The 27,894-nt window shown below is 41.8% G+C and overlaps 2 protein-coding genes across 6 annotated transcripts in view; one reads left to right on the top strand and one right to left on the bottom strand.

Annotated features, from left to right (window-relative positions):
• elmod2 (ELMO/CED-12 domain containing 2) overlaps positions 1-15,641 on the bottom strand; it is a 36,238-nt gene extending 20,597 nt beyond the window's left edge. The window contains exons 1-3 of one of the 5 annotated variants that reach the window (XM_043674133.1): positions 15,545-15,641; positions 11,148-11,295; positions 4,971-4,999 (exon numbers count right to left, since the gene is read on the bottom strand). In XM_043674133.1, coding sequence (XP_043530068.1) covers positions 4,971-4,999; positions 11,148-11,292 — 174 coding nt within the window. In that variant the 5' untranslated portion in view covers positions 11,293-11,295; positions 15,545-15,641. Of the gene's footprint in view, positions 1-4,970; positions 5,000-11,147; positions 11,296-15,339; positions 15,445-15,473 lie in introns of those variants that run through there. The other 4 variants (XM_043674132.1, XM_043674135.1, XM_043674134.1 and 1 more) reach the window with 4 other exon arrangements.
• Positions 15,642-15,861: 220 nt separating this feature from the next.
• LOC122539371 (zinc finger protein 234-like) lies at positions 15,862-22,787 on the top strand. The gene is made up of 2 exons (XM_043674131.1): positions 15,862-16,317; positions 20,064-22,787. The coding sequence occupies exon 2, from the start codon at positions 20,248-20,250 to the stop codon at positions 21,004-21,006; it is 759 nt and encodes a 252-aa protein (XP_043530066.1). The 5' UTR covers positions 15,862-16,317; positions 20,064-20,247; the 3' UTR covers positions 21,007-22,787.
• Positions 22,788-27,894: the final 5,107 nt, after the last annotated feature.

The raw sequence follows: 27,894 nt of genomic DNA, 5'->3' as shown, positions 1-27,894 counted from the left end.
GTTGTTCCAGTCGAATTCATGCAACATGAATTCGACTGGGACAACACTACTATCATAGGGCAAGCCAGACAGAAAACAGCCAGGGAATTCCTAGAGGCATGGCATTCATGCACAAACTCCATCAACAAACACATCGACCTGGACCCAATATACCAACCGCTACAGCGGACAGCTGAAACTGACAACCGGAAGCGGCAGGGACAGGCCACTATAAACACCAGAGGAAACATCAAAGAAGCGCTTCGCAGGAGGCTCCCAAGCACTGATGATGTCGCCTAGCCAGGGGACGAAACGTTTGCAACAAAAACTTCCAGCTTGGCGAACAGAACCACAACAGATATTCCCATGGACGGCAAGAGTACCAGTGTAAACTGCAAAATAAAATTTACTCAAATATGTTGCTCCCTGCTTCATCTTACCTTTGATTAAATATAGTGGCCTACTGATAGGACGAGAATCAGATGTACAGAATGGAAACAGACCCTTCGGTCCAATCCGTCCATGCTGACCAGATATCCCAACCCAATCTAGTCCCACCTGCCAGGACCCATCCCATATCCCTCCAATCCCTTCCTATTCATATACCCATCCAAATGCCTCTCAAATGTTGCATTTGTACCAGTCTCCACCACTTCCCCTGGCAGCTCGTTCCATACACATACCACCCTCTGTGTGAAAAAGTTCTCATCTTAGTCCTAAATGACCTACCCTGTATCCTTGGACAGTGACCCTTGAAGCTGGACACCCCAGTCATCTGAAACAACCTTCCACGTTTACCCTTGCTCATCCTGTTAGAATGTATAGATTTCTAAGATTCCCACCCTCATTTTTCTAAACTCCAGTGTACATAGAGTCATAGAGATGTACAGCATGGAAACAGACTCTTCGATCCAACCCGTCCATGCCGACCAGATATCCCAACCCAATCTAGTCCCATCTGCCAGCACCCGGCCCATATCCCTCCAAACCCTTCCTATTCATATACCCATCCAAATGCCTCTTAAATGTTGCAATTGTACCAGCCTCCACCACTTCCTCTGGCAGCTCAGTCCATACACGTACCAACCTCTGAGTGAAAACGTTGCCCCTTAGGTCTCTTTGATATCTTTCCCCTCTCACCCTAAACCTATGCCCTCGAGTTCTGGACTCCCCGACCCCAGGGAAGAGACTTTGTCTATTTATCCTATCCATGCCCCTCAATTTTGTAAACCTCTGTAAGGTCACCCCTCAGCCTCCAACGTGCCAGGGAAAACCACCCCAGCCTGTTCAGCCTCCCCCTGTAGCTCAGATCCTCCAACCCTGGCAACATCCTTGTAAATCTTTTCTGAACCCTTTCAAGTTTCACAACATCTTTCCGATAGGAAGGAGACCAGAATTGCACGCAATATTCCAACAGTGGCCTAACCAATGTCCTGTACAGCCGCAACATGACCTCCCAACGCCTGTACTCAATACTCTGACCAATAAAGAAAAGCATACCAAACGCCTTCTTCACTATTCTATCTACCTGCAACTCCACTTTCAAGGAGCTATGAACCTGCACTTTACCTAAATGTTACTAAGGAATTATGATTACATAGTGTTGAGAAAACAACAACTTTTCTTTCCTGAAATATTGTTATCTATTGCATAACTTATTGAACATTACTGTTGTAATCCTAAACGATGGTAATACTGGAAAAGTCAGATCATAGAGTAAAACATGACTTGACAAGTGCAAGTTTTAATTTTACAATTTTGTAGCAGTGGCGGTCAGTCATTGAACATACTGATCCAGTAAAGAACATAAGTATATTGCGCAAAGTAAAATAATGCAAGCAAATAAGCTTATGACCATTTTGGAAGATCTTAACATAAACAGCAAAAAGATTCAACCCTTTTCCCAGCAATATTCTTGACAGACACACTTGCTGTGAAATCTCACAGTTAACTCAGTTATGATTTCTTAACTAAATTGCAAGCATTTGTGGGCGGCACGGTGGCACAGTGGTTAGCATTGCTGCCTCACAGCGCCGGAGACCCGGGTTCAATTCCCGCCTAAGGCGACTGACTGTGTGGAGTTTGCACATTCTCCCCGTGTCTGCGTGGGTTTCCTCCGGGTGCTCCGGTTTCCTCCCACAATCCAAAGATGTGCAGGTCAGGTGAATTGGCCATGCTAAATTGCCCGTAGTGTTAGGTAAGGGGTAAATGTAGGGGTATGGGTGGGTTGCGCTTCGGCGGGTCGGTGTGGACTTGTTGGGCCGAAGGGCCTGTTTCCACACTGTAATCTAATCTAAATCTAAATCATTTCCTTTTGGTGACTTTCTACACATTTATCAGATGTGATTCTCTCCATATCGTCTCTTCTGAAGAGACACAGATAGTGGCTATTTCACTGACTTTTCCAAATTGAAATTTAAGTGAAAAACTATTTAATCTGCTAAACAGGTTGAAGACTTGTTTCCAACTCTGAATGTCTGGACGGCCACTAACTAAAATGCCTCCCTGCAGCTCTGAATTGGTTCTTCTCAATTGAAATCTGATTGTGGTCCTGGTCTGCTTTTCTGTATATCATTACAGTTCAACTTTGCAAAAAAAAAATCATTAATTAACTTGCCAGGTAATTTAACTACTCAAAACTAACTTTGACCTCTTAAAACTAATAACCTTCACAAAACTAAAAATCAAAATATCCACATACTTCAACTTTAAAACCCAAACTTTCAAATGATAATATAACAAATGGGATCACAATACTCAGATGATGAAGCTATTGCCAATTTTCTTCTCCCCATCCCTCCTACTAAAGGCATACAGAATAGAAACAGGCCCTTCAGTCCAGCATGTCTATGCCATCCAACAGCACCAAACTACACTCATCGCACTTCCCCTGCACCTTGGCCCATAGCTTACTTTTGTCTTGGCATTTTAAGTACTCACCCAGATGCAATGTTGCAACAGTACTTGCATCACACCTCTCAGGCAGTGCTTTCCATATTTCTACCACCCTAAGTGAAAACATGTTTCCTCAGATCTCCTCAAAACCACCTGCTCCTCACCTTAAACATGTCTACCTCGGAGAAGAGATTCTCATGATTTACTCTGTCTCTGCTCCTCATAATTTAATTTATCTCAATCAGATTCCCCGTCAGCCTCCTCTGCTCCAGGGAAAGAAAAACTCAGTCTATTCATTCCCTCCATATAACCAAGACTTTCCATCATAGACAACATTTCCCTTGTACCCTCTCCAGTGCAATCACATCTTGATAGTGTGGTGACCAAAACTGCAAATAGAATTCCATCTGGGCTACCCACTGTTTTATAAAGTTGTAACAAGCTTCCCTGCTCTCACATTCTATACCCCAGCGAGTGAAGGTTAACATCCTGTTTGCCTTCTTCACTATATTGTCTACCTGTGCTGACACCTTCAGGGATCTATGGACTTATACACCACAGTCTCTTTGTTCCTCAGTACTCCCTAGGACCCTACCATTCATGGTGTATATCTGACCCTATTTATACCTCCTAAAATTCATCACCTCTCACCTCATCAGGATTGAGTAACATTTACTATTGCTCTGCCAAATTTATCAGATGATTAATATCAGACGGTAGTCTCAGACCATCTTCCTCACCAATTTTTGTATCATCTGCGAACATATTAATTATACCTTCAATATTCACATCCAAGTCATTAATGTACATAACAAATAGCAAGGGTCCCAGCATCAATGCCTGTGGTAGACCACAGGTCACAAGCTTCCTATTATAAAAACAACCCTCTATCACCCTTTGCATCCTGTTTGCCAACTTGCCTTGGATCCCATGGGCTCTTATCCTTTGAACCAGCCTTCTTTTGTGGATCTTGTCAAAGGCCTTACTGAAGCCCATGTAAACCAAATCAACTGCACTATACTCATATTCAAACACCTTTTCAAAAAACTCAATTTAGACAGACAGGATCTCCCACACCACTATCCCAGATCAAATCCTGCCTTTCCAAGGATTGATTAATCCTGACTTTCAGATTTTTTTCAATAATTTCCCTACCATTTATGTCAGACTAACTCGTCTGTAATTACCTGGCCTATCCTTTATTCAAGAAGGGCAGCAAGGAACCATATTAGCCATTTTCCAGTCATCTGGCACTTCACTCGTGATCAGCAAAGTATTAAATATTTTCACTAGGGTTCTGAGAATGTCCTGCCTTGCCTCCTATTGCAGGCTGGGAACCATCTCATCATGCCCTAGGGATTTATGCACTTGTATGCCTGCTAAAGTAACTAATAGTTCTTACAAATCAATTTTATCATGCTGTAGAACCTCACCATCCCAACTGAAATTTTCAGATACAGTATTTTTCCTCCTTGGTGAATACAGATGAGAAATATTCATCTAAGATCTCACCTACATCCTCTGGCTTCACACACAGATTGCACTTTTGGTCGTTAATAGACACCACTCTTTCCCTGGTAATCCTATTGCTCTTAATATACTTACAAAATGCCTACACTGCGCTTAAAGTAGTATCTGTAGCATTTTAACGTACTGGATTACTTCGAGCGCTACTTCATTTCGATCACCAGCTACTTCTGGCTGAATAACTTTGAGATTGTACTATATTGAGGTAACCAGTCATGTAAATCTTTAGGTATATTCCTTCAAAGCAGAGTTGCCTTCATGCTGAAGTCTGCACCTCTCACACAGCAGCTGAAGCAAAGACCATACTTTACCAGCAGTGTTTCGGCTACCACATTCCAGTGTGAAGACAAATTTCACAAAGTTTGGCTTTTCAAATTAAACAGACATATGGGGGAATAGAACAGGAGAGCTAGAACACAGGAAAAAAAATTCTTGAGAGTAGATCAGATAACTATGAAGAAAAATCAGTATTCTTGTGACTCAGGCCAAGTACATTAGTAATTAAGAATAATACTGATTGATTTTATCAAGCAGTAAAAAAGACAAACAATAAAGTGAATCTTACTTACTTCATTTTTGGATGATTTCAAAGAATATTCTATTTGAAAGAAATGATAAACTTAGCTTTTAGGTTAAATATTTTATCAGATTTTCAGGAAATATGTTTAAAGTATGAATGCAAAACAAGTATATTAAGACAGATATAAAACTTGTACAGATTAACAATTGTTTTAATTGTTATAACTTTATAATCATAATTGCATTAAAATATGAAAATATTTTTTATCTGCAAGTTATTGCGTTAACAATATTAACTATAAATAAAGTTCTATGCATTATATGAAGAGAGACTGGATGAAAATCTAGATAACATGGACCAGTCTTGAATTCATACCAGATAAAATTCTACAATTATCAATAACAAAATTGTGGAGTAAATGAGATATAAATTAACGTATGGTTTTAGTCAAAGAATTTATGGAAATATTCAGTTGCACAAAGTGGATAAAAATAAAGTGAAGAACAAAAAATAATCTTATCATACATAGAGTTCAAGTCAAATCCAACTTAGCACATTGCTTGCTGTCCCTGTAATCCACAATTGAAAATGATACAAAAAAAACCCAGAGATTAAAAGGTTAGGGAATGATCTGGGACTTTTCCCTAGTGTAGGGGAACTCAAAACTAGCAGGCATATTTTTTAACTAAGAGGAGAAAGATTTAAAAGGGACCGGAGGGGCAACTCTTTTTCACACAGAGGGTGCTTCATATGTGGAATGAACTGCCACAGAAAGTGGCAGATGCAGGTACAGTTAAAACATTTAAAAGACATGACAGTTTTTTTTTGCTTCAGCAGCAGGAAGAGTGGGAGCATCGACCAGGGCTGACAGGAAGTTGAATCACTGACTTAAAAACTTACCTCGTGAATAGGCGGAGCGCACACTGAGCAGGAGCAGACACGGGACAGCTGACTAAGTGAAGTAATATATTTGCGTGGTTGAATTACCCAAAACACGACTTAGGTAGTATCTCCCAGCGCATCATCCGCCGTCACTTCCGCCACCTCCAAACAGACCCCAGCACCAAGGATATATTTCCCTCCCCTCCCCTATCAGCTTTCCGTAGAGACCACTCCCTCCGCGACTCCCTTGTCAGATCCACACCCCCCACCGACCCAACCACCACTCCCGGCACCTTCCCTTGCAACCGCAGGAGGTGCAACACTTGCGCCCACACCTCCCCCCTCACTTCTCTCCAAGGCCCCAAAGGAAACTTCCATATCCGCCACAGATTCACCTGCACCTCCACCCACATCATCTACTGCATCCGCTGCAGCCGGTGTGGCCTCCTCTATATTGGGGAGACAGGCCGCCTACTTGCGGAGCGATTCAGAGAGCACCTCTGGGCCACCCGGACGAACCAACCCAACCAACCTGTGGCACAGCATTTCAACTCCCCCTCCCACTCCACCGAGGATATGCAGGTCATTGGACTCATCCACCGCCAAACCACAACAACCCGACGGTCGGAGGAGGTCCTCCATGTCCCTCCTCCCTACCTTTTATCTTCTCCTGCTGAACACTCTCTGCTCATTCCTGAAGAAGGGCCTGTGCCCGAAACGTCGAATCTCCTGTTCCCTGGATGCTGCCTGACCTGCTGTGCTGTTCCAGCAATACAGTTTCAACTTTGACCTCCAGCATCTGCAGACCTCATTTTCCCCTCTCCCATCCATCATCCTCCTTTAATCGAAAAAAAGGTTCTGTGCACTGGATTGATAAGGTAAGCAGTCTTTTATTTATGCTTTACTTTTCTACAGTCTCTTTGGGAATTAAGAATAGAGGGAATGGCGGTTAGAGCAGTTGAAGGTTCCACCTGCAGAATGTGGAAGGTAAGGGTCAACACTAGTGTCCCTGCTGACTTCATCTGCAAGAAGTAAACCCAACTCCAGCTCCTTGAAAACATTGTTAGGGAACTGGAGCTGGAGCAACTTCAGATCATTCAGGAGGCAGAGGGAGGTTATTGAGAGGTGTTACAGGGAGGTAGTCACACCTCTGGTGCAAGAAAAAGGCAGATGGGTTACAGTCACGAGACGGAAAGGGAACCAGCAGGCAGTGCAGGGAACTCCTGTGGCCATTTCCCTTAGTGACAAGTATACCATTTTGGATACTGTTTGGGAGGAGGGGGGGGCAAGGTGAATTTCCAGGAGTAAGCCATGGAGTACAGGTCTCCGGCACAGAGACTGTCCCTGTTGCTCAAAAGGGAAAGGGGGAGTGAGCAGAGCATGAGTCACTGGGGACTCCATAGTTAGGGGGACACATAGGAGGCTCTGTGTGAACGAGAGAAACTCATGGTTGGTGTACTGCCTCCCAGATGCCAGGGCTCGTGATGTCTCAGATTGTGTTTTTGGGATCCTTGACGGGGAGGGGGAATGGAAATAGCCCCAAGTTGTGGCCCACGTAGGTACTAACAACATAGGTAGGAAAAGGGATGGGGATTTAAGGCAGAAATTCAGGGAGCTAGAAAAAAAAGTTGTTATCTCTAGTTTGTTGCTGGTGCCATGTGCTCGCGAGGTGAGGAATAGGGAGTGACAGGAGTTTAACACATGGCTCCAGGGATGGTGCAGGAGGGAGGGTTTTGGATAGCTGGATAACTGGGGCTCATTTTGGGGTAGGTGGGACCTCTCCAAATAGGGTAGTCTAGACCTGAACCAGAGGAATACCAATATCCGGGGGGGGGGGGGGAATGGAATTTGCTAATGCTGTTTGGGAGGGTTTAAACTAATTCGCAGGGGAATGTCAACTTAAATTTTAGTCCCAGTGTCCAGGACGTTGAGAGTAGTGAGGTCATAAATAAGGTTTCAACGTCGCAAGAGTTAGATTAGATTAGATTACTTACAGTGTGGAAACAGGCCCTTCAGCCCAACAAGTCCACACCGCCCCGCCGAAGCGCAACCCACCCATACCCCTACATTTACCCCTTACCTAACACTACGGGCAATTTAGCATGGCCAATTCACCTGACCTGCACATCTTTGGATTGTGGGAGGAAACCGGAGCACCCGGAGGAAACCCACGCGGGAATTGAACCCGGGTCTCTGGCGCTGTGAGGCAGCAGTGCTAACCACCAGCAAGCAGGAAGGTGATTTGAAGAGTGTCTACTTCAATGCCAGGAGCATCCGCAAAAATGTGGGTGAACTTGCAGCATCTGGGACTTTGATGTTGTGGCCATTTCAGAGACATGGATAGAGCAGGGACAGGAATGGTTGTTACAGGTTCCGGGATTTAGGTGTTACAGTAAGAACAGAGAAGACGGTAAAAGGGGGATGGGGGTGTGGCATTGTTAGTCAAAGACTGTATTAGTGGCAGAAAGGATGTTTGAGGACTTGTCGACTGAGGTAGTATGGGCTGAGGTTAGAAACAGTAAAAGAGAGGTCACCCCGTTGGGAGTTTTCTATAGGCCTCCATATACTTCCAGAAATGTAGAGAAAAGGATAGCAAAGATAATTCTGGATAAAATTCTGAGTAACAGGGTAGTTGTTATGAGGGGCTTTAGTATTTCCAGTCAATATTTGGAAAGTTAATAGTTTGAGTACTTTAGATGGGTCAATTTTTGTCCAACGTGTGCAGGGTGGTTTCCTGACACAGGATGTAGACAAGCCAATAAGGGACAAGGCCACATTGGATTTGGTACTGGGTAATGAACCTGGCCAGGTGTTAAATTTGGAGGTAGGTGAGTACTTTGGTGATAGTGACCCCAATTCGGTCATGTTTTCTTTAGCAAAGGAAAAGGATAGGTAAATACCGCAGGGCAAGAGTTGTAGCTGGGGGAAAGGCAATTATGATGCGATTAGGCAAGATTTAGGATGCATACGATGGGGAAGGAAACTGATGGGGTTGGACACAATGAAATGTGGAGCTTATTCAAGGAACAGCTACTACGTGTTGTTGATAAGTATTTAACTGTCAGGCAGGGAGAAGGTGGTCAAGCAAGGGAGTCATGGTTTACTAAAGAAGTTGAATCTCTTGTCAAGAGGAAGAAGGAGGCTTATGTTAGGATGAGATGTGAAGGCTTAATTAGGGTACTTGAGAGTTACAAGTTAGCCAGAAAAGACCTAAAGAGAGAGCTGAGAAGTACCAGGAGGGGACATGAGAAGTCGTTGGCAGATAGGATGAAGGAAAACCCTAAAGCTTCCTACAGGTATATCAGGAATAAAAGAATGACTGCAGAAAGATTAGGGCCAACAAGGACAGCAGTGAGAAATTATGCGTGGAGTCCAAGGAGAGAGGGGAAGCGCTAAATCAATATTTTTCATCAGTATTCACACATGTAAAAAACAATGTTGTCAAGGAGAGTACTGAGATACAGGCTATTAGACTAGACAGGATCGAGGTTCACAATGAGGAGGTGTTAGCATTTCTGGAAAGTATCAAAACAGATAAGTCCCCAGGCTGGATGGGATTTATCCTAGGATTCTCTGGGAAGCCAGGGAAGAGATTGCAGAGCCTTTGGCTTTGATCTTTATGCGGTCATTGTCTATAGGAATAGCGCCTGAAGACTGGAGGATAGCAAATGTTGTCCCTTGTTCAAGAAAGGGAGTAGAGACAAACCTGGTAGTTACAGACCAGTGAACCTTACTCTGGTTGTGGGTAATGTGTTGGAAAAGGTTATAAGAGATAAGCTTTATAATCATCTAGAGGGATAGTCAACACGGTTTTGTGAAGTGTAGGTCATGCCTCACAAACTTTATTGAGTTCTTTGAGATGGTGATCAAACAGGTGGATGGTCAATGTGGTGTATATGGATTTCAGTAAGGTGTTTGATAAGGTTCCCCACGTTGGCTATTGCAGAAAATATGGAGGCGTAGGATTGAGGGTGATTTAGTGGTTAGGATTTAGAAATTGGCTAGCTGTAAGAAGACAGAGGGTGGTGGTTGATGGGAAATGTTCATCCTGGAGTTCAGTTTCTAGCAGTGTACTACTGTTTTGGGTCCACTACTGTTTGCCATTTTCATAAATGACCTGGGTGAGGGCATAGAAGAATGAGTTAGTAAGTTTACGGATAATGCTAAGGTCGGTCGAGTTGTGGATAGTGTAGAAGGATGTTGTAGGTTACAGAGGGACATAGATAAGCAGCAGAACGGGGCTGAGAGGTGGCAAATGGAGTTTAATGTGAAAAAGTGAGAGCTGATTCACTTTGGAAGGAGTTTCAGGAATAAAGAGTACGAGGCTAATGGTAAGATTCGTGGTAGTGTGGATGAGCAGAGATATCTCTGTGTCCATGTACATAGATCCCTGAAAGCTGCCACCCAGGTTGACAGAGTTATTAAAAAGGCATACAGTGTGTTAGCTTTTACTGGTAGAGGGATTGAGTTTCAGAGCGACAAGGTCATGCTGCAGCTGTACAAAACTCTGGCTTGGCCACACTTGAGTATTGCGTACAGTTCTAGTCACTGCATTATAGGAAGGATGTAGAGGCTTTGGAAAGGGCTCAGAGGAGATTTACTAGGATGTTGCCTGGTATGGAGGAAAGATCTTATGAGGAAAGGCTGAGGGACTGGAGGTTGTTTTTATTAAAGAAGGTTGAGAAGTGTAAGATAATCAGAGGGTTAGACAGGGTTGACAGCGAGAGCCTTGTTCCTCGGATGGTGATGGCCAGCATGAAGGGACATAACTTTAAATTGAGGGGTGATAGATATAGGACAGATGTCAGAGGTAGTTTCTTTATTCATAGTAGTAGGGGCATGGAACGCACAGCCTGCAACAGTAGTAGACTTGCTAACTTTCAGGGCATTTAAATGGTCACTGGATAAACATATGGATGAAAATGGAATAGTGTAGGATAGATAGGCTTCAGATTGTTGCACCGACCCGTGGAACTATCGAGGACCGAAGGGCCTGTACTGCGCGTGATGTTTTTTGTTCTATTAACAGAAAAGATTTAGAGGGATATGGCCCAAATGCAGGCAAATGGGACTAGTTTAGTTTGGGAACCTTGGTCAGCTTGGTGCGTTGGATTAAAGGGTCTGTTTCCACGCTGTATGACAATGACTCAATAAAATCGAGGGGAAGTATTATAGGGTTTGTCCAAAACAAATAGGTTTGGATAATAAAGGGATCAGGCAGACTAATGGTCCTAGACGCCAATCATAAGCCTAGAACATTGATACCATAACAATAAAAAAGTGCGCAAAGTGTATTATTGGATGCCCTACTTATAATTCAGAAATAGCTTTCCTCACTGCTCACCAATTTTCATTGTTCGCTCTGCTCCTTGAACAGTACTGGCACAAATACGTTGCAGTTCACATCTTCCAGTAAGCTTTCTTAAAATCCACTTCATCCAAGACCTCAGAAGAGTGCTGTACAGGTAATTCCAAATCAAACTAATCATATTCTGGTGAGAAAAAGAAAGATGATCTCAATAAATGTGATTCAAATTAAGAGCTAACCTGCTTTGAGTTTAAGACCCTTCCAAGTCAAAACTATCCAAAATCAATTCTGCATATTAATAAAAGCTACCACGCAGTTACTCCCCCTCAATCAAATGGAGCACAGGTAGTGGGAATGATTACAAACTCAAATCATAGATGTAAAAGGACACAGTGCTTGGAATATCAACCAATCATCCTATAATTTTCACATTTAATACTTCCATTTTGTTTTGCTTTATGGCAAAATAACAAACCCTATTGCAAAAAAATGCATTTATAACAAGGGATCAAGTAACTGAAACTCACCATCACAATCATATAGCAAAATAAAAGTTCCTAATTTGAACATGATCTATGCTGGTTTTCGACAATACACTGTACTAAAATTTAAAGCAAAAATCTTAATGGAAACAAAACTAATGAAGCCATTCAAATCTCAGTACCTGCTTGCTGCTGGTACTGTAACAGCAAGGTAATAGTGGGAGCTGAAAGATGGTCCAGAAAATTGGTTGGTACACAAAATAGATTTGATAATGCCTTTTTTGTTCCAAATTATCTATTCTCAAAAATTAGTTTTACTACTCAAGTAGTAAAAGTCAAATTGCATTCCTACTTCAAAATGCTCAAATGGCACTGTAACATACATTTGTTAGACAAGGTCATTTCTGGTCACCTTTGTCGTTTGTCACTCAACATCCTCTCATCTACTATTTATGTCTTTGAAAATAATTCACCCCAAGTCACTTATAACCGCAATTTAAATGCCTAACTGGCCAGTTTCCATTAATTGCTGTTATGATCCTGGATGAGACCAAATTTATGTTATGATCTGCAAAAAAACCAATAACTTTTCTAAAAAGTAGAAAAAATTTCAGATCTCAGACACTTAGTAACAGAATAAAGCCACAATGATCCACTGTTTTTGAACAAATTAAATAAACTTGATGATATAAAGTTAGAATAGTTGCACAACACACAATATATATGATTTGGAGATGCCTCGCCAAATCATGACTACTATCGACACCACTAACTGCCGGCTTAAGCCACAATCACCTGATGAAGGAGCAGCACTCCGAAAGCTAGTGTGCTTCCAATTAAACCTGTTGGACTATAACCTGGTGTTGTGAGATTTTTAACACAATGTATTTGATATATACTCTTAACAACCAGACCTAACCTGAAATAAATGAGGGGAGACAGACAGTTGTCAAAGCACTCTATGAAGCACATCAAATTGCAAATGTGGTCAAGACAGATTCCACATATTTCTTAGCAACCAGTGACACAGTCACCAAATTTCATTAAAAACATTTTCGCCTTTACAAAGGATTCCAATTCATCACTTTCAATGCTCTGGCTTTAAATCTTCCTTAAAAGTCATTCCATCAGAGTCCATCAACGACCACTCACACCTAGGTGGTTTAATCTCTTCTACTGGATGCCCAGAATTGCACTACAGCATCAATTCTAGCTTTTTCCAAGACAGTTTGCTTCATTAAGCTAACAAAACCTCTGTGGTCTCTCTCAACTGCATGAATCAAATAGTGCTTGTGGCTTCTTGACCCCAGTCTCATATTAACTTCCATAGACTTCTCCTGCCATAACTGCTTGGAGTCTAACAGCAACACCCATGCTGCCTTAAGCCATTTCATTACCTCAGCACTCTCCCAGGAAAAGCACACCTAGTTAACCTGAAATCTAAAATATGCCAAGTCCATCCATCTCCATGACAACATAGCTTGTTCTGAGCTAATAGGTGTTTCAGCCTGAGGAGTTTCCTGAATGTATCTGAATTAATTTAACTTTACCTCTAAAAACAATCTTAGATTCTGATTCCTTTGCTAAGGTAAAGTTGCGATAGTCCAATTGGATCATAGGGCTGCTCTTTCATTAGAGAGAGACGACTCGTAGTGGTTTTAATCTGAGGATCACCATACTTCAGGTTAGGAGAGAAGTTGAGAAGGAGAGCCTTTCCAGGTAACCTCAGCTGGTGCTGTAATTGAACCATTACTGGCAACACTGCATCGCAAACCAGATGTCCTACCAACTGAACTAACCGACCCCTGTGATTCCATGAAACAAAAAAGGCAACCTCAAAGTGAAATTACCTCAACTGTTCAAACATACTACACTTTAATGCTCCTCAATTGCATTTCACACATTTTCTACTGAAATGCTTTAGTTCCCAAAATTAAAGATTCCATGAACCATAACCTAGACATTCACACACTATGTACTTCTGCAACTACTGAACTGTTCAATCTCACATTCACATAAAAAAAGTACTGCAGATGCTGGAAATCTGAAATAAAAAATGTTCTGGACAAACTTAGCAGATCTGACAGCATCTGTGGTGAGAAACGAAGTTAACTTTTTGAGTTTGATAAGACTTTTCTTCAGACAATTATCACATCAAATCTGTGCCCACCTTTCCCACAACTTCACATTCAAACCTCCGATATTAATACAGCAGTAAAAAATGCTAAAGCAACCAGAAATGACATTGTGAGAATGACCACAGTACACCATGCCTCCTTAACCAATCAGTAGTCTTTGACTCGAACAGCAATGTCATATTCTTCAGTTTCCTCTCTAATGTCCAGTTTAATGGGACTGTCCTCACTTGGTTTTATTGTTGCCAATCTACCTGGAGTCTGATAAACTCCTGCAATTGTTTTTCCTCCTGCACCTACATTGTTAAGTCTTGCATCCCAATAAGATATTAGGAAAATCAAACCAGTTTTTATTTTGCTTCTAGCAGAAACTCTATTTTGTTATTACAATCCTGTCTTAGACTGAGCATATCACCAATGTCTAATTTGATAATGGGCTAGCCTATCAGCCTAGGAGCTAAATAGCTGACTTCAAGAACATACTATTCTATTTGTAGTACAAGTAGATTTGTACCAGGGCAATTCTGATTTCAACAGTGTGCACTATGGTAAATATAAGCAGATGGGACTCTTTGGCTAAAGGATAGGGGTTGACCTATACAGAACATGTGAGAAAAACAGATGAATATTTTAAACAGATGTGAAGCATTGAGTTTACATCAGACGAACTGATACTTGCGCAAATATGGTTTCTCAACATTTTCATCATCAACTTTGTCCTTGCTGACACTAAGCCCTGTTTACTTATCATCCTCCAAAACTCTCAGATAAAAAAAATCTGCTCCTATGTTCCATGGTCACACCTCTTCAGAGAATCACTGTGGACTTGATAGGCCAAATGGCCTATTTTTACACTGGAGGGATTCTTCGATATTAGCATGGAATGAAAGAACAAAGTTTGGGTTATATTGATCCTTCATTCCTTTATTCATGTTTGATTTGATGAGCTACTTTTTTTTCAGACAGCGATTTACAATGCACAATATTGAGAGAAAGCAGAGTGTGCAAAAGTAAAAACTAAAGAACCATGTGCTGTTGAAGCAGCACATTCACTATAGCTGACTCAGCGCTATACACCATTGTAATACAGCAAAATAGACAAGGTAGCGTCCACCCCATGCAGCATTCAAATTATATTGAACTACTCTGGGTTTTAAAATAAACTCTTAAAAGCTCTGCAATGCATTCCCTAGCGTTCTGCTGTAAACCTAACAGAGGTGTTTACTAATTGAGCGTGAGTCATAAATTATGTTGAACGTCAAGTTAGCTTCTCGATCAACCTACACTTCTTCTGTAATATAAGGCCTTAATGGAAGTAAACCATATCTGCTTTTTGCACCCAACTTAATAAACAAAACTCGGAAATAGGTTGAAAGTGAAAATAAATCAAGGAAAAAACTTTGAGATGGAAAATATACTTCGAAAAACAAAATAACGTAAAGCCACGAGCAAGTGCGCGAGTCTGAGGTTACCAATAAACACGGCACCTCCATCCCACTTCTGTGGGGCATAACAAGTGGGAAAGGAAGTAAAGGATGCAGCCACTTGACTGAAGGCCGAGTGGTTCTCAATAAGAGCCCCCATAATGGTGCAAACAGAGCGGGAATTAACCAGGCAGAGAGGCAGCAACAAGTGGCCGGCCCAGGTTCCGCTGCTGGACACTCTCCGGAGAGGTGAACCGAGAGCCACTCAGCCCTCCCGCCTTAAGGCAGAAGACTCCAAGCCTCCACATCCCTCAGCTGTACCGAGGAACTTTACTCACACCGTCACCGCTCAAAAGGAATGCTTTGCCCCCCGCCCCCGCGCGATGATTCACCGTCACCAGGCCAACGGCCACAGGAAATGCGTCACCGCCCACCGTGCTCCACGAGGCGGGGCATCAAAGGTATGCAGCCGGCTGCGGCGCTGTCAACTACGGGGCGTGCTGCGAAGGTGGAGCCGTGTGACAAGGGGGCGGGGCCGTGTGGTAAGGGGCGGGGAAATCTATGTGTGGGCGGGGCACAAGTACGTGCGGTCGAGGGGCAGGGCACAGGTACGTGTGGGTGGGGTCACACGGAGGCGGAGTGCAAACTGCGATTGGCTAACTACCATGAACGCGCTCGCGTGACGTGGTGACGCCATCGCGCTTGAGGAGCTGCCTAATTGGGGGTCGGCGAGTGGAGAGGTCGCTTGGGTAAAAATAAACCGTCTTTTACTGAACTCAATGATAATCGTTTTGCTTGAGTTGTAGGGATTGGAAGAACGAAAGCAGCGAGCCATGCTTGGAGGAAAAGAGCCTTTGAAGCAGATTTGAATGATAATTGTTCGTGAAACGGGGGTATTTTGCGGGTGTGCTCGGGTTAAATACATGGGTGGCCCTTTGGTCATAACATTGTTCAATCTGTACACTAAACAAACATTTTTAAAATTGGATTGTGAAATATTAGATACATGCAACAAAAGCAGTACTTAACAGACAAGAAAAACCTTCAGATGCTGGAATCCAAAGTAGATAACCTGGAGGCTGGAAGAACACAGAGCCAGGCAGCATCAGGAGGTGGAAAACTCAACAAAACATCACTTGCAGAATCAGAAGAGGCCCCACAAAATGTAGGTTAACTAAACTCTATAGATTTTGTCAGGTCACGCAACATCAGGTTATATTCCAACACCTACCCTCCACTTCCCATAAAGACTGTTCCCTCCGCAAGTACCTCGTCGGGTCCACCCCCAACAACCCATCCTCCCCTTCTTGTCCTGGCACCTCCTGCTGCCACTACAGGAATTGCAAAACCTGTGCCCAAGCCTCCCAACCTTCTCCCTCCCCCCCCATCCTAGGCCACAAAGGAACTGTCCACATCCATCAAAGTTTCACCTGCACTTCCACACGTCATTTACTGTATCCATTGCTCCAGATGCGGTCTCTACATTGGGGAGACAGGACGCCTACGTACAGAACGCTTCAGAAAACATTGGGACACCCGCACCATTCAACCACACCGCCCATGGCCGAAAACTTCAACTCCCCTCCCACTCTGCCAAGGACATGCAGGTCCTGGGCCTCTTCCACCACCACTCCCTTACCACTGGACCCTCCACCCCATGGCATCAATGTGGATTTCACCAGTTTCCTCATTTCCCCTCCCTCCACCTTACCCCAGTTCCAAGCTTCCAGCTCAGAACTTTCCTCATGACCCGCCCCATCTGTCCATCTTCCTTCACACCTATCCGCTCCACCCTCCCCTCCAACCTATCACCTTTACCACATCTCCATCCATCTATTGCACTCTCAGCTACCTTCCCCCCAGCCCCATCCCTGTCCCATTTATCTCTCCACTCCTGAGGCTCTCAGCCTAATTCCTGATGAAGGGCTTTGCCTGAAATCTCGATTTTTCCTGCTGCTCGGATGCTGCCTAACCTGCTGAGTTTTTCCATCACCACACTCTTGACTCAAATCTTCAGCATCTGCAGTACTCACTTTTGCCTTATATTCCAATAGGTATGTTTGAAATCACACAAGCTTTCAGAGCACAGCCGCTTCATCAGGCGCAGGCTACCCCAGTCCAACACCAGCACCTCCACATCGTTGCTATATATTTTGAAAGTAGATTGAGCATGAACACTAACAGTAAAAAGTTATTTAGTTTGGAAGGGAGAACAAAAGAACAGAATATTCAGGGTGTGACAGGGTAAATGCAGAGAGAATGTTTCCCTTCTTGGGACAGTCTAGGGTTAGAGGGCATAGTCTCAGAATAAAGTGGCACCAGTTTGAGACTCAGACAAGGAGGAATTTCTTCCTTTAAAGAGTCTTTTGAGCTCCTTGCTACATAGAGCTGTGGGGATAGAGTCTTTGTACATATTTAATAGATAAAATAGATCCTTGATCAGTAAGGGAATCCAGAGTTACAGGGAAACAGCATAAAAGTGGACGAGGTATGTCAGTTAAAAATCACACAACACCAGGTTATAGTCCAACAGGTTTATTTGGAAGCACTAGCTTTTCGAGTGCTGCTCCTTCATCAGGTGGTTGTGGCCATTTCCTATTGAATGGTGAAGGAGCCAAAATTTATATTCCGATTTCTATTAAGAACATTCTGTTCCTTTTTCTTGTGGTCTTAAGAGTTGTCCAAGTTAATATAGAGATGGCTAGAAGTAATTTTATGAAGAAGAACAATATGTCACAAAGAAACTCAAGCTTGTAGCAAGGAAAAAAAAACTTATGCTGTATTTTATCCACTTTCCTGTATGCCTCAGATATCTGAACATAAAATTAAGACTTGTGGAAGAAGATTGGCACCTATGAAATCTGAACACTAAAACAGTTTTTTGTCTCTAAAAATGTACATCCATAGCTAGCCCATAAGACAAATTAAGACGTATTTGAAATTGCAAGAAAGGGATAAATTTTATTTTAAAGTGATATTCAAAACAAAATTCATTATTTTATTCAATTGCTTATAACTGCAAAGATGGATCCATTCTAATAACAAAGTGGAGGTCAGCAAAAAGAGGGATTGATCTAGGTGATGATGAATTTTGTAGATGAGCTGCAATGCAAGTGTGAGGATGGTACAAGACAGACGAGTCTGGCATGCCATGATAACAGAAGTACAGGGGTACCTTCAACCCTCCTGTGCTTCACACTCTGTCGTGATGGCTACAGCCTAGAATCCCTGCTGCATCTGGAAATGACATTCGCGACAGAATTGGTGCTGATCATAACATCTTATCCAATTTTAAATTTCAGCCTAGAATTGTTTTTTTTAAGATTGTTAGGATGTTTCAAAAACTTGATAAAATTCAACTAATTCACATAGTGTTAATAGAATCTGTGAACATAACTGTTACTACTCAATAGATGATTTATTATATGTGTAGAGTTAATACGAATAGGAATAGGAACTTAGGAAAAATATTTGTTCAGTAAGATAGAAGTTGCTTTGTACATAAATGTGCACCATCAATACCAATAAGATCTTTGACTATAACAGCCCAGATCTTCTGGTTAGATTGAAAACCCTACTTCTTCAGTTCCAATTACTGGCAAGATTAGATAGGTGGAGTGAGATGTAAGGGGTGCAGTTGGGGCTCGGGTCTAATTTATCTTGAAGTGGGGAAGGCTTGGTGTCCATGGGGCATAGAAATAGGGGATTCATTAGTGATTTATGGGTTTCAATTTAATAGCAATCCAGCAATTGGAACAGATTTTAGTTCCTCTAACTTATTCTGGGTAATTAAGGTAGAAACCCTCCAAACGGTTTGGATTGAGATGGGACTTTTCAGAGGTTTCCAAACAGTAGGCAATTGCCTGTCAGAAATTTCAAATTTTGGTGCAGTACCTGAGGAGTTAGATGTATTGGAAATTCCATATGGTCCTTCAGGGCAAATCCAGTCCATGCTGCTGCTATGACTGTCTTCCCTGTGGAGAAAGTGAGGACTGCTGATGCTGGAGTACCAGAGTTGAAAAATGTGGTGCTGGAAAAACACAGCAGGCCAGGCAGCATCCGAGGAGCAGGAGAATCGACATTTTGGGCTGTGCCCGAAACGTCGATTCTCCTGCTCCTCGGATGCTGCCTGGCCTGCTGTGTTTTTCCAGCACCACATTTTTCAACTCTGTCTTCCCTGTGGGCCAACATCTGCTCAATCACTGAACAAGGATCCTTTGCACATACATGTGTAGATATACAATAATTCATATAATTTTAATAGAAACTTTAAACAGAACACTTATAATATTAAACATCGATGAAGTTAATTTATACATTGCCTGCAAAGGTAGAATTTCTCTCATGATCCCCTTTGTGCTTGATGCCACTCCTCGATTTTATGTTATATTAAAAACATTCCATGCCACAACAGCCAATCAGCAAATGTTTATTATTTACAGGAAGTGACTTGAAATAACAACCCAATCATTGCACTGAAAAGGTCTCCCATTGAAACTTATTTTTAAAATAAATACAATATCAAGTACCGGATGTTTTACCACAAATATTGGCATTAACCATTTTACACTTCTTTTGTTTTTAAAAATGGAAATGTGATAAAGTCTATCTTTTTTTACATTGCTTCTTCATATTTTGGGCATTTAAACTTACTTAGTATGTCTTTCAGAAACATAATAAGGGAAAGTTGAGTTATACAAATGCCAGGAATCAAAATGTAAAAAGGAACAAAAATAGAGTGGTTGTCATTTTTACAGAGATCAGTATGCAGCAAAGCACATTGTAACATCTGTCGGCAGTGCGCCACAGGGCAATTGCACAGCCATCATGTACCAGGAAGCAGGAGAAGAGAATCTCATAAATTTCGGTCCTTAGACTGAAAATGATAGTTTTTGTAAACTCCTTTTACAGGGCGTTACGCGATTCTTCAGAACCTGAATGCCATCAGCCTTTGAATGTGAAAGAAGTATTTCAACTAACCATGCAATCTGAAAAAGCATCATGCCAATCATAGCAGAAAGGAATACATGTGTAATATGTGTGGGTCAGTCTTCAACTGATTATAAGTCTTGGAGAAGGACAACGCAACCCCAATATGGAGAAACCATGGAAATGTGAATATTGTGGGAAGAGATTCAGTTACCCATCCCAGATAGAAAATCATCGACGCAGTCACACTGGGGAGAGACCATTCAGCTGCTTGGCTTGTGGGGAAGAATTTACACAGAGATCCAGCCTTTTGACACACCAACGAATTCACACTGGAGAGAGACCATTTACCTGTTGCGACTGTGGGAAAGGTTTTACTCAATCAGCCAGCCTTCGGAGACACCAGCGAGTTCATACTGGTAAAACTCCATATACCTGTTCTGTATGTGGAAAGGGATTCACCCAGTCAGCCAACTTTCAGAGACACCGGCGAATTCACACTGGAGAGAAGCCTTTCACCTGCTCAGCATGTGGCAAAGGCTTCATTCAGTCATCTGAGCTTCTGACACACCAGCAAGTTCACACAGAGGAGAGACCTTTTCATTGCTCTGAATGTCAGAAGTGCTTTAAAAGTATAAAGCAACTTCTGGCCCATCAGCGCACTCACACTGGGGAGAGGCCATTCACTTGCTCAGTCTGTGGGAAGGGATTCACTCGTTCATCCACCTTGCTGACACACCAGCAGGTTCACACTGGGGAGAAGACATTTATCTGCTCTGAGTGTGGAAAGGGATGCATTACTTCATCCCACCTACTGATACATCAGCGAGTTCACAGTGGGGAGAGGCCATTCACTTGTTTAGCCTGTGGGAAGGGATTCATTCAGTCATCACACCTGCAGAAACATCAGAGACTTCACAAGTAATTGCAGGACATGAACTCCACTGTTACTGCTGCTGCTAATCACATCCAGGACTGTTTTAATAAGAGTTTCTCAATAACCCTTATAAATTAAATATTAAGTTAAATATAACTGTGGTTAATGCATACCAAAATTTGTAATGTTTGACTGTTTGTGCATGGTCTTTTTTGTTATGTTAAACAAAATCAGTTAATTGACGTTTCGCAAATCTTCAATTGGCTCTTCTCCCTCACATTGTGAACTCAGTTCCTATTCAGTGCTGGAAGGGAGAAGATTCTGTTTATTTTCTGAAGGAATTATGCTTTGAAAATTTTATGGATCTACTTTTACCATTGGAGTAATTCTTTTTCTCAACACAAAGTTCTTACTTCATGCTGTTTGGAGGAAAGAGCAATATTTGTGAAACATCTAAGCTAGGACAAATGTTCGGCACAACATCGTGGGCCGAAGGGCCTGTTCTGTGCTGTATTGTTCTATCACTGTCATTGTTAGGTTTGATCAAAGATTTGGTGTATGCTCAGTAGTGAGGATCTTCAGTGGAAATATAATTGACAAGGGATCCACAACCAAAGATTGTTCCAGCTACCTCAAATACATGGTATGGTTTTTCGATGGGAGACAACTCTGAGCTGTCTGTTACAGGCAAGACTTGCCATTGCATGGAAGTAACAGAAACAGATGTGCTGAGGCTGCAATGTAATCTTAGGGACTGGGTCTGATGAGGAAGATGGGGGGCTATGAAAGAAGGATCGTAAATTTTGTCAAAGGGACAACAGAAGTAACCATGTCGTGGAAATAACTTCTGGAGCATGTGGGATAATTGCAGAGATTTTGACACTATTGGACTCTGGCTTAATTGAGGTAAAAACCATATTGCTGCTGACAAGTAGTATCAAGTGGACATGAAACTTGAAATGTGCGGGTTATGTTTGGTTCAGCAGCTCAGTTTTATAAGCATTACTTTGAATTAATGAAGCATAACATTTGCTGTTTCAATTTTCTGCCTATCAGTGTTGAGAGAATGTCTCTAAATCTTCTCCACTGGCTACTGAAAATAAAAAAATGGACTGGAAGATTTGTTTTTCCTCCTGCCTGCAAGTTCCAGTAAAGCACAATATGGCAAAGAAATACCTGTCGAGTTATATGTGCATGCACTATATATGGAGGAAACTATGAAAATTGAAATAATGACATGTTGTGACTGTGTACAGAATGAAACTTTCATATCGAAGCAGATATAACAGAAGTGATACTGTCTTGAATGAATGAAAGAACTCACGCTATCAATTCAAGTATTCATATTGTGAAGTCAGAAACTAACTATTGATTCTGTAATTGCCTGTACTGATAACAGTTAAGAAGTATAATGGCTGCTGCTTCCTTAGGTTTCAGAAGCATGCATAGATTGTTATAATTATAAAAAAAGTACACAAATCAAGGACCAACCAATGTCAGTGAACAAGGGAACAGGTAAATTTGGAGATGCTACCTCCAAACAAGAAGGAAGGTACTGAGGAAGAGCTGTGGAACCATGTCAGATAAAAAGAAAATGCACATATGAACTTGCTTCCAAAGAAGTGCCCAACAAAAGCTTCACATAACTTGAGTCAATGTGTGTCAGTCAAAGAGAATTTGGGGAAACATCATTCATCCTACTGGAAAAATGCTGTTAGGTGTGAAGTAGAAGTTTGTCAAAAATAAATTGCTCAAATTAGAATGAAAAAAATTACAGAAATGTAATGCATGTTGGAGCAGAAAGATCATGATGCAGAATGTAAGTGATTTTATGATATCAAAGATATTTCACAAAGTTACGTTCAAGTTTTCTATGAATAATTCTTAGTTGTGCAAAGTATCTTTGTTATATAACACTATGGATACTATAATACTTCATGCTCACCAAAGTTCCCATTAGTATTAGTTATGCGCATGTATGCATGAAGCATTTTTGAATAATATAGTAAAAGTCAATTTAAAAATTCTAATTTTACAACATTGAAAAATTACAATAAGTTTGAAAAACATTCCAAAAATTTAAAATTGAAATTTAATGGAGCAAATCTTCCAGTCAGCAACCATGCTTATGTGATTCTTGCTGACAGCAAGAAAAGACAATTATGAATTACAAACTTTTTTTGGTAACTGCAGTTGTAATCCATCCTGGGTGCAGCAGGGATCACAGAATTTAGGTGCCAGGACAGAAGAATGTGGAGTGCAGAAGAGGTGAGGTCACATCCCTTTTCCCTTTCCCACAGCAACTGTGTGTACTATTCAATGATATATGCCACAAAAACAAGTGAGAAATTTAAGGATGCAAGTGTGTAAGTTTGGGGTGGGGGAGGCAAGAGTGGGTAGTCAGGTTGGAATGGTAATTAGGGATGGGGACATTTGATAAATGGAAGTGGTGTGAGCTCTGTTATTAATGACCAATCTATGCCAGGACTTTCCAGTGAATTATTTGAGTAAATATTCATGTTGGTAGTACTTAACAGAACCAAAACATCCAGTACAAATTAAATATTGGGGAAATTTTCATTGGGACCATAAAGCTATGTTTATTTGTTATGAACCAGAACAGATCCCCTCAAAACATTTCGAGAAAGTAGCCCAGAACCTAACTTTGTTAGTTGTTTTAAGCAGGTGTAATGTGAGGAAGGATGCAGCTGGTCAAACCATTTAGTTTTAAACAAAACAGGATTTATTTATAGGATTACCAGATGAAACACAAATAAAATAGAACAGAATACAAAATATCTTAAATTATCCGAAACGCAACAGACTATCCCAACTTAGTGACGCTGTTCCCAATACTTGCAACAATGCACATAAACACCTCTTGGCACAAAAGGCAAAATCAAATGCAGGGTTTCAAGGAGAGAAGTCAGGGAGAAGGTGGGTCAGCATGGACCTGCTTCTCTTGGGTCCAGCAGCTTCACAACTGACTGACTGCCAAAAACAAATCAAACCTGAGAATAGCTGAGCAGAGAGAACTGGCCAGTCCCCTTTCATTGTACAAGTGTTTTTTTTTAAATCATGAAAGCCTTTTGCCTGAGGGAGTATCTGTTAGCTGTAATCAAATTGGCCCTAAAACTCATCCAAGCCAGACTTTTCGGAATCACTGCTTTTATTAACTCTCTGAAAAAAAACAAGGACAACAGAACCTTGTTAAAGGAGCAACATCGTCACACAATCTTCTCAGGTGGTTAGTGCATATGCCACCTTAGGGCTACCATCAGATTCAGATGTACAACAGCATATGTACATCTTAAAGTACATTCCTGTTGGTATCTGCAGATGAGGCCTTTTAAGTTACCATGCCTTCCAGGAATTTGCAAATCCCAGCATCTCTACTAAACTATTACAGATGTCATTACTCTAACTATTTCATATATTTTGGATTAAATTGACCTCAGTATCTCATATAAGTTGCCCCTGCACAACCCAAAACTTTAAGTCCAATGCCTACAAAAATCACCACTAATAACATGACCCCTTCCTGAATATTTCACCAACAGTTCAGATTCAGAGTCACTTCAGAAATTTCTTCCCAAAACAAATTTGCATATTTCATAGATTCTTTTCCCCTCCAACAGAACAATTTTCCTACAGATTAGTAAGAGACCATATCTTTTTTATCCAAACAGTAATTCTTACACGACTTACATGCCAAAGCACGTACAAACTGTCTTCATGTTGGTGCATGCATGAAATTCCTAATTAGTTGATCACTGCAATCTGACAGACTATCCATTAGGGCAACAAAGCTCCATTGAGCAACCATTTAGGGGGAGAAAAAGCACAGGTGATGTCAAGGGAACACCTCCTGATCAGAACAGCAGGTACAGAGGATCTTCCTGTACACATGAAGGTACATTGTTGAATCACAGTCAATGGGAAATCAATGCATTAACAGAAACTTTAACATTATTAGTTTCAATGAAACCTGTTTGGAAAAGGTTACACTTTATTAAATAAGACATAACTGGGTTTTAATGGTGTATAACATTCCTAATTAAACAGCACCCCTGCCACAAAGTGAATTTTAATTTTGTAAAATTTCTCCCTCACTAAGAACGTTCCCATTTGTTTGAAAGTTTGATATTTTAGTTTCATCTTACTTTTAAGATAAATTTATTTTAATACTTTAAGTTTGAATTTATGGAGAATGGTAATTAGTGTTTCCAACATCCCTCATTTGCTTCAATGTGATAGGCTGCTTGCTCTGCTTGAAACACCAGAGTTTGCACCATATTTTAACTTCCATCTAGAAAGGGGCAATACACGTTATCAAGCGCTTGTTGGATCTTTGCAGGCAGTTTTCAAGGACAGTGGTGATCATCCTTTCTTCACTGCTGACCAAATATCATTGCCCAGAATTTGCTGTCCAATTTTTGCTGCACCTTTGCAAGCTGCTATACATTGTTATCTCAGTGACAGACTTGCAATTCACATTCATGTAAATGATGGTTGTGTGGAGTATAGAGAAACCGACAGGAGAGCGGGTAGAGTTTAATACCTAGTGTAGGCAGAAAAGACCGAATTAAAAACCTGAAGGTTCCATGTTTACAACTATATGGGCTTTTCTCAGGAACAGGTCCAGGTTAATGGCCCCCATCGCAATCCAATTGTTTCAGGATGTGTTAGGGTCGGGTCATACTGCCAGGACACTGCACAGTCAGGTCAGGTAAGGGAAGGTTGGCTTGAGGCAAATCTTCAGGATATAGCTGCAAGGATTTCCACTGGCTGGCCTCTCCCAGCTCTCTGTGCCATCTTGACTTCATCCTTAACCTGTCGCTTCAGGAGGTTGGGCTGGCGAGCAACCCAGGACCAGGCTCAGCCTCTGGCCCAGGATATGCCTCCAACATCCATACACTGTTGGTTGTCACCACCACAAACTTCACCTCCTACTCAATCATGGTAACAATTGGTAATTACTGGAAGATGAGTGTTTACTAGTCCTCCCCGCCATCCTACAACAGAACAAGTCATCTTGGACTTACCTTGTCATTGGATCCAAACCTCACTCTGCCATGGTGTACAATGATCACCCCATGTTAAAAGAATCTATGTGCAGGTATCTTCTATCCCAACCCGTCTCTGCATGCTCACCATAAATCCACGCAAATTAATTTTAGAATCTTGAAGGTCAGGACCCTTGTGGACCAGAGCATCTCACCCATTTTCAGATTTTCGTCATTGAAGTTTTATTTTAGTTTTTCTTTGTGTCTTATCACTCTCTATTAATGCTATTTTTCTTTCCCTACAGTACTTTGAATAATCTATTATACTCTTCCTGGTTTAGACTCAGTAGGGAATCTTCAGTCTGTTTGGCATTTCTACCTTACAATTGCATCCTTATTTGAATGTTACATTGCAAGTGAAGGGATTGCAATGTTCTCTAATTACTGCAAATATCGTGGCATGAGAATGTGAAAAGTGTAATTTGCTGCCTACGCCATCCGTTCTGACCACAAAATCTGGGCTTGTAGCCAAATATATATCAGCATTTATGTATGTATTTATAATGTATGGGCATGCATATATTTGATGCTGATCTCTCCTATCTTTAGTAGTTTTCCTGACTATGTTTTATCCTGGGTGGTTATTTTGCGGTTATGAAAGTTTGGAATATACCTGATGACTTTTAGGCAGATGATTTTAGGAATCTATAGTGACTGACTTAATAATGTGCATCTATCTTTGGTAGAAAAGTGGCAACTTTTAAGTTAAGACGACATTAATTTAGATAAATGTGAGATGTTGCATTTTGGGAAAGCAAATCTTAGCAGGACTTATACACTGAATGGTAAGGTCCTAGGGAGTGGTGCTGAACGAAGAGACCTTGGAGTGTAGGTTCATAGCTCCTTCAAAGTAGAGTCGCAGGTAGTGAAGAAGGCGTTTGGAAGTTTTTCCTTTAATGGTCAGAGCATTGAATACAGGAGTTGAGAGGTCATGTTGCTGCTGTACAGGGCGATGGTTAGGCCACTTTTGGAATATCACGTGCAATTCTGGTCTCCTTCCTATCAGAAGAATGTTGTGAAACTTGAAATAGTTCAGAAAAGATTTACAAGGATGTTGCCAGGGTTGGAGAAGTTGAGCTAGAGGGAGAGGCTGAATAGGCTGGGATGTTTCCCTGGAGTTTTGGAGGCTGAGAGATGACCTTATAGAGGTTTATAAAATCATGAGGGGCATGGATAGGAGTATTAGACAAGGTTTTTTTCCCTGGAATTGGAGAGTCCAGAACTCGAGGGCATAGGTTAGGATGAGAGGGGAAAAATATAAAAGGTACCTAAGGGACAGCGCATCATCCTCCGCCATTTCCGCCACTACAAACAGACCCCACCACCAGAGATATATTTCCCTTCTCCCCCCATCTGCTTTCCATAAAGATCATTCCCTCCGCAACTTTTGTCATGTCCATGTGCCCCACCAACCCACCTTCCTCTGCCATTGCAGGAATTGCAAAACCTGTGCCTACATCTCCTCACCCCACCACCATACAAGCCCCAAAGGAGCCTTCCACATCCATCAGAGTTTTATCTGCACCTCCACACATCATTTACCGTATCTGTTGCTCCCTACATAGTCTTCTGTACATTGGGGAGACAGGATGCCTGCTTGCAGAGCACTTCAGAGAGCGTCTCTGGGACACCCACACCAACCAACCCCATGGCTGAACATTTCAACTCCCCCTCCCACTCTGCCAAGTATATGCAGGTCCTGGGCCTCCTCCATTGTCACACCCTAACCACCTGATGCCTGGAGGAGGAATGTCTAAACTTTCGTCTTGGGACCCTCCAACCCCAGGGCATCAATGTGGACCACCAGTTTCCTCATTTCTCTTCCCCCCACCTTATCCCAGTTCTAACCTTCCAACTCAGCATTGCCCTC

The sequence above is a fragment of the Chiloscyllium plagiosum genome, chromosome 32, assembly GCF_004010195.1.
Source record: "Chiloscyllium plagiosum isolate BGI_BamShark_2017 chromosome 32, ASM401019v2, whole genome shotgun sequence".
Classification (NCBI taxonomy): domain Eukaryota; kingdom Metazoa; phylum Chordata; class Chondrichthyes; order Orectolobiformes; family Hemiscylliidae; genus Chiloscyllium; species Chiloscyllium plagiosum.
The sequence above is the reverse complement of the archived record's forward strand: the minus strand, read 5'-3'. Positions and strand labels throughout refer to the sequence as shown.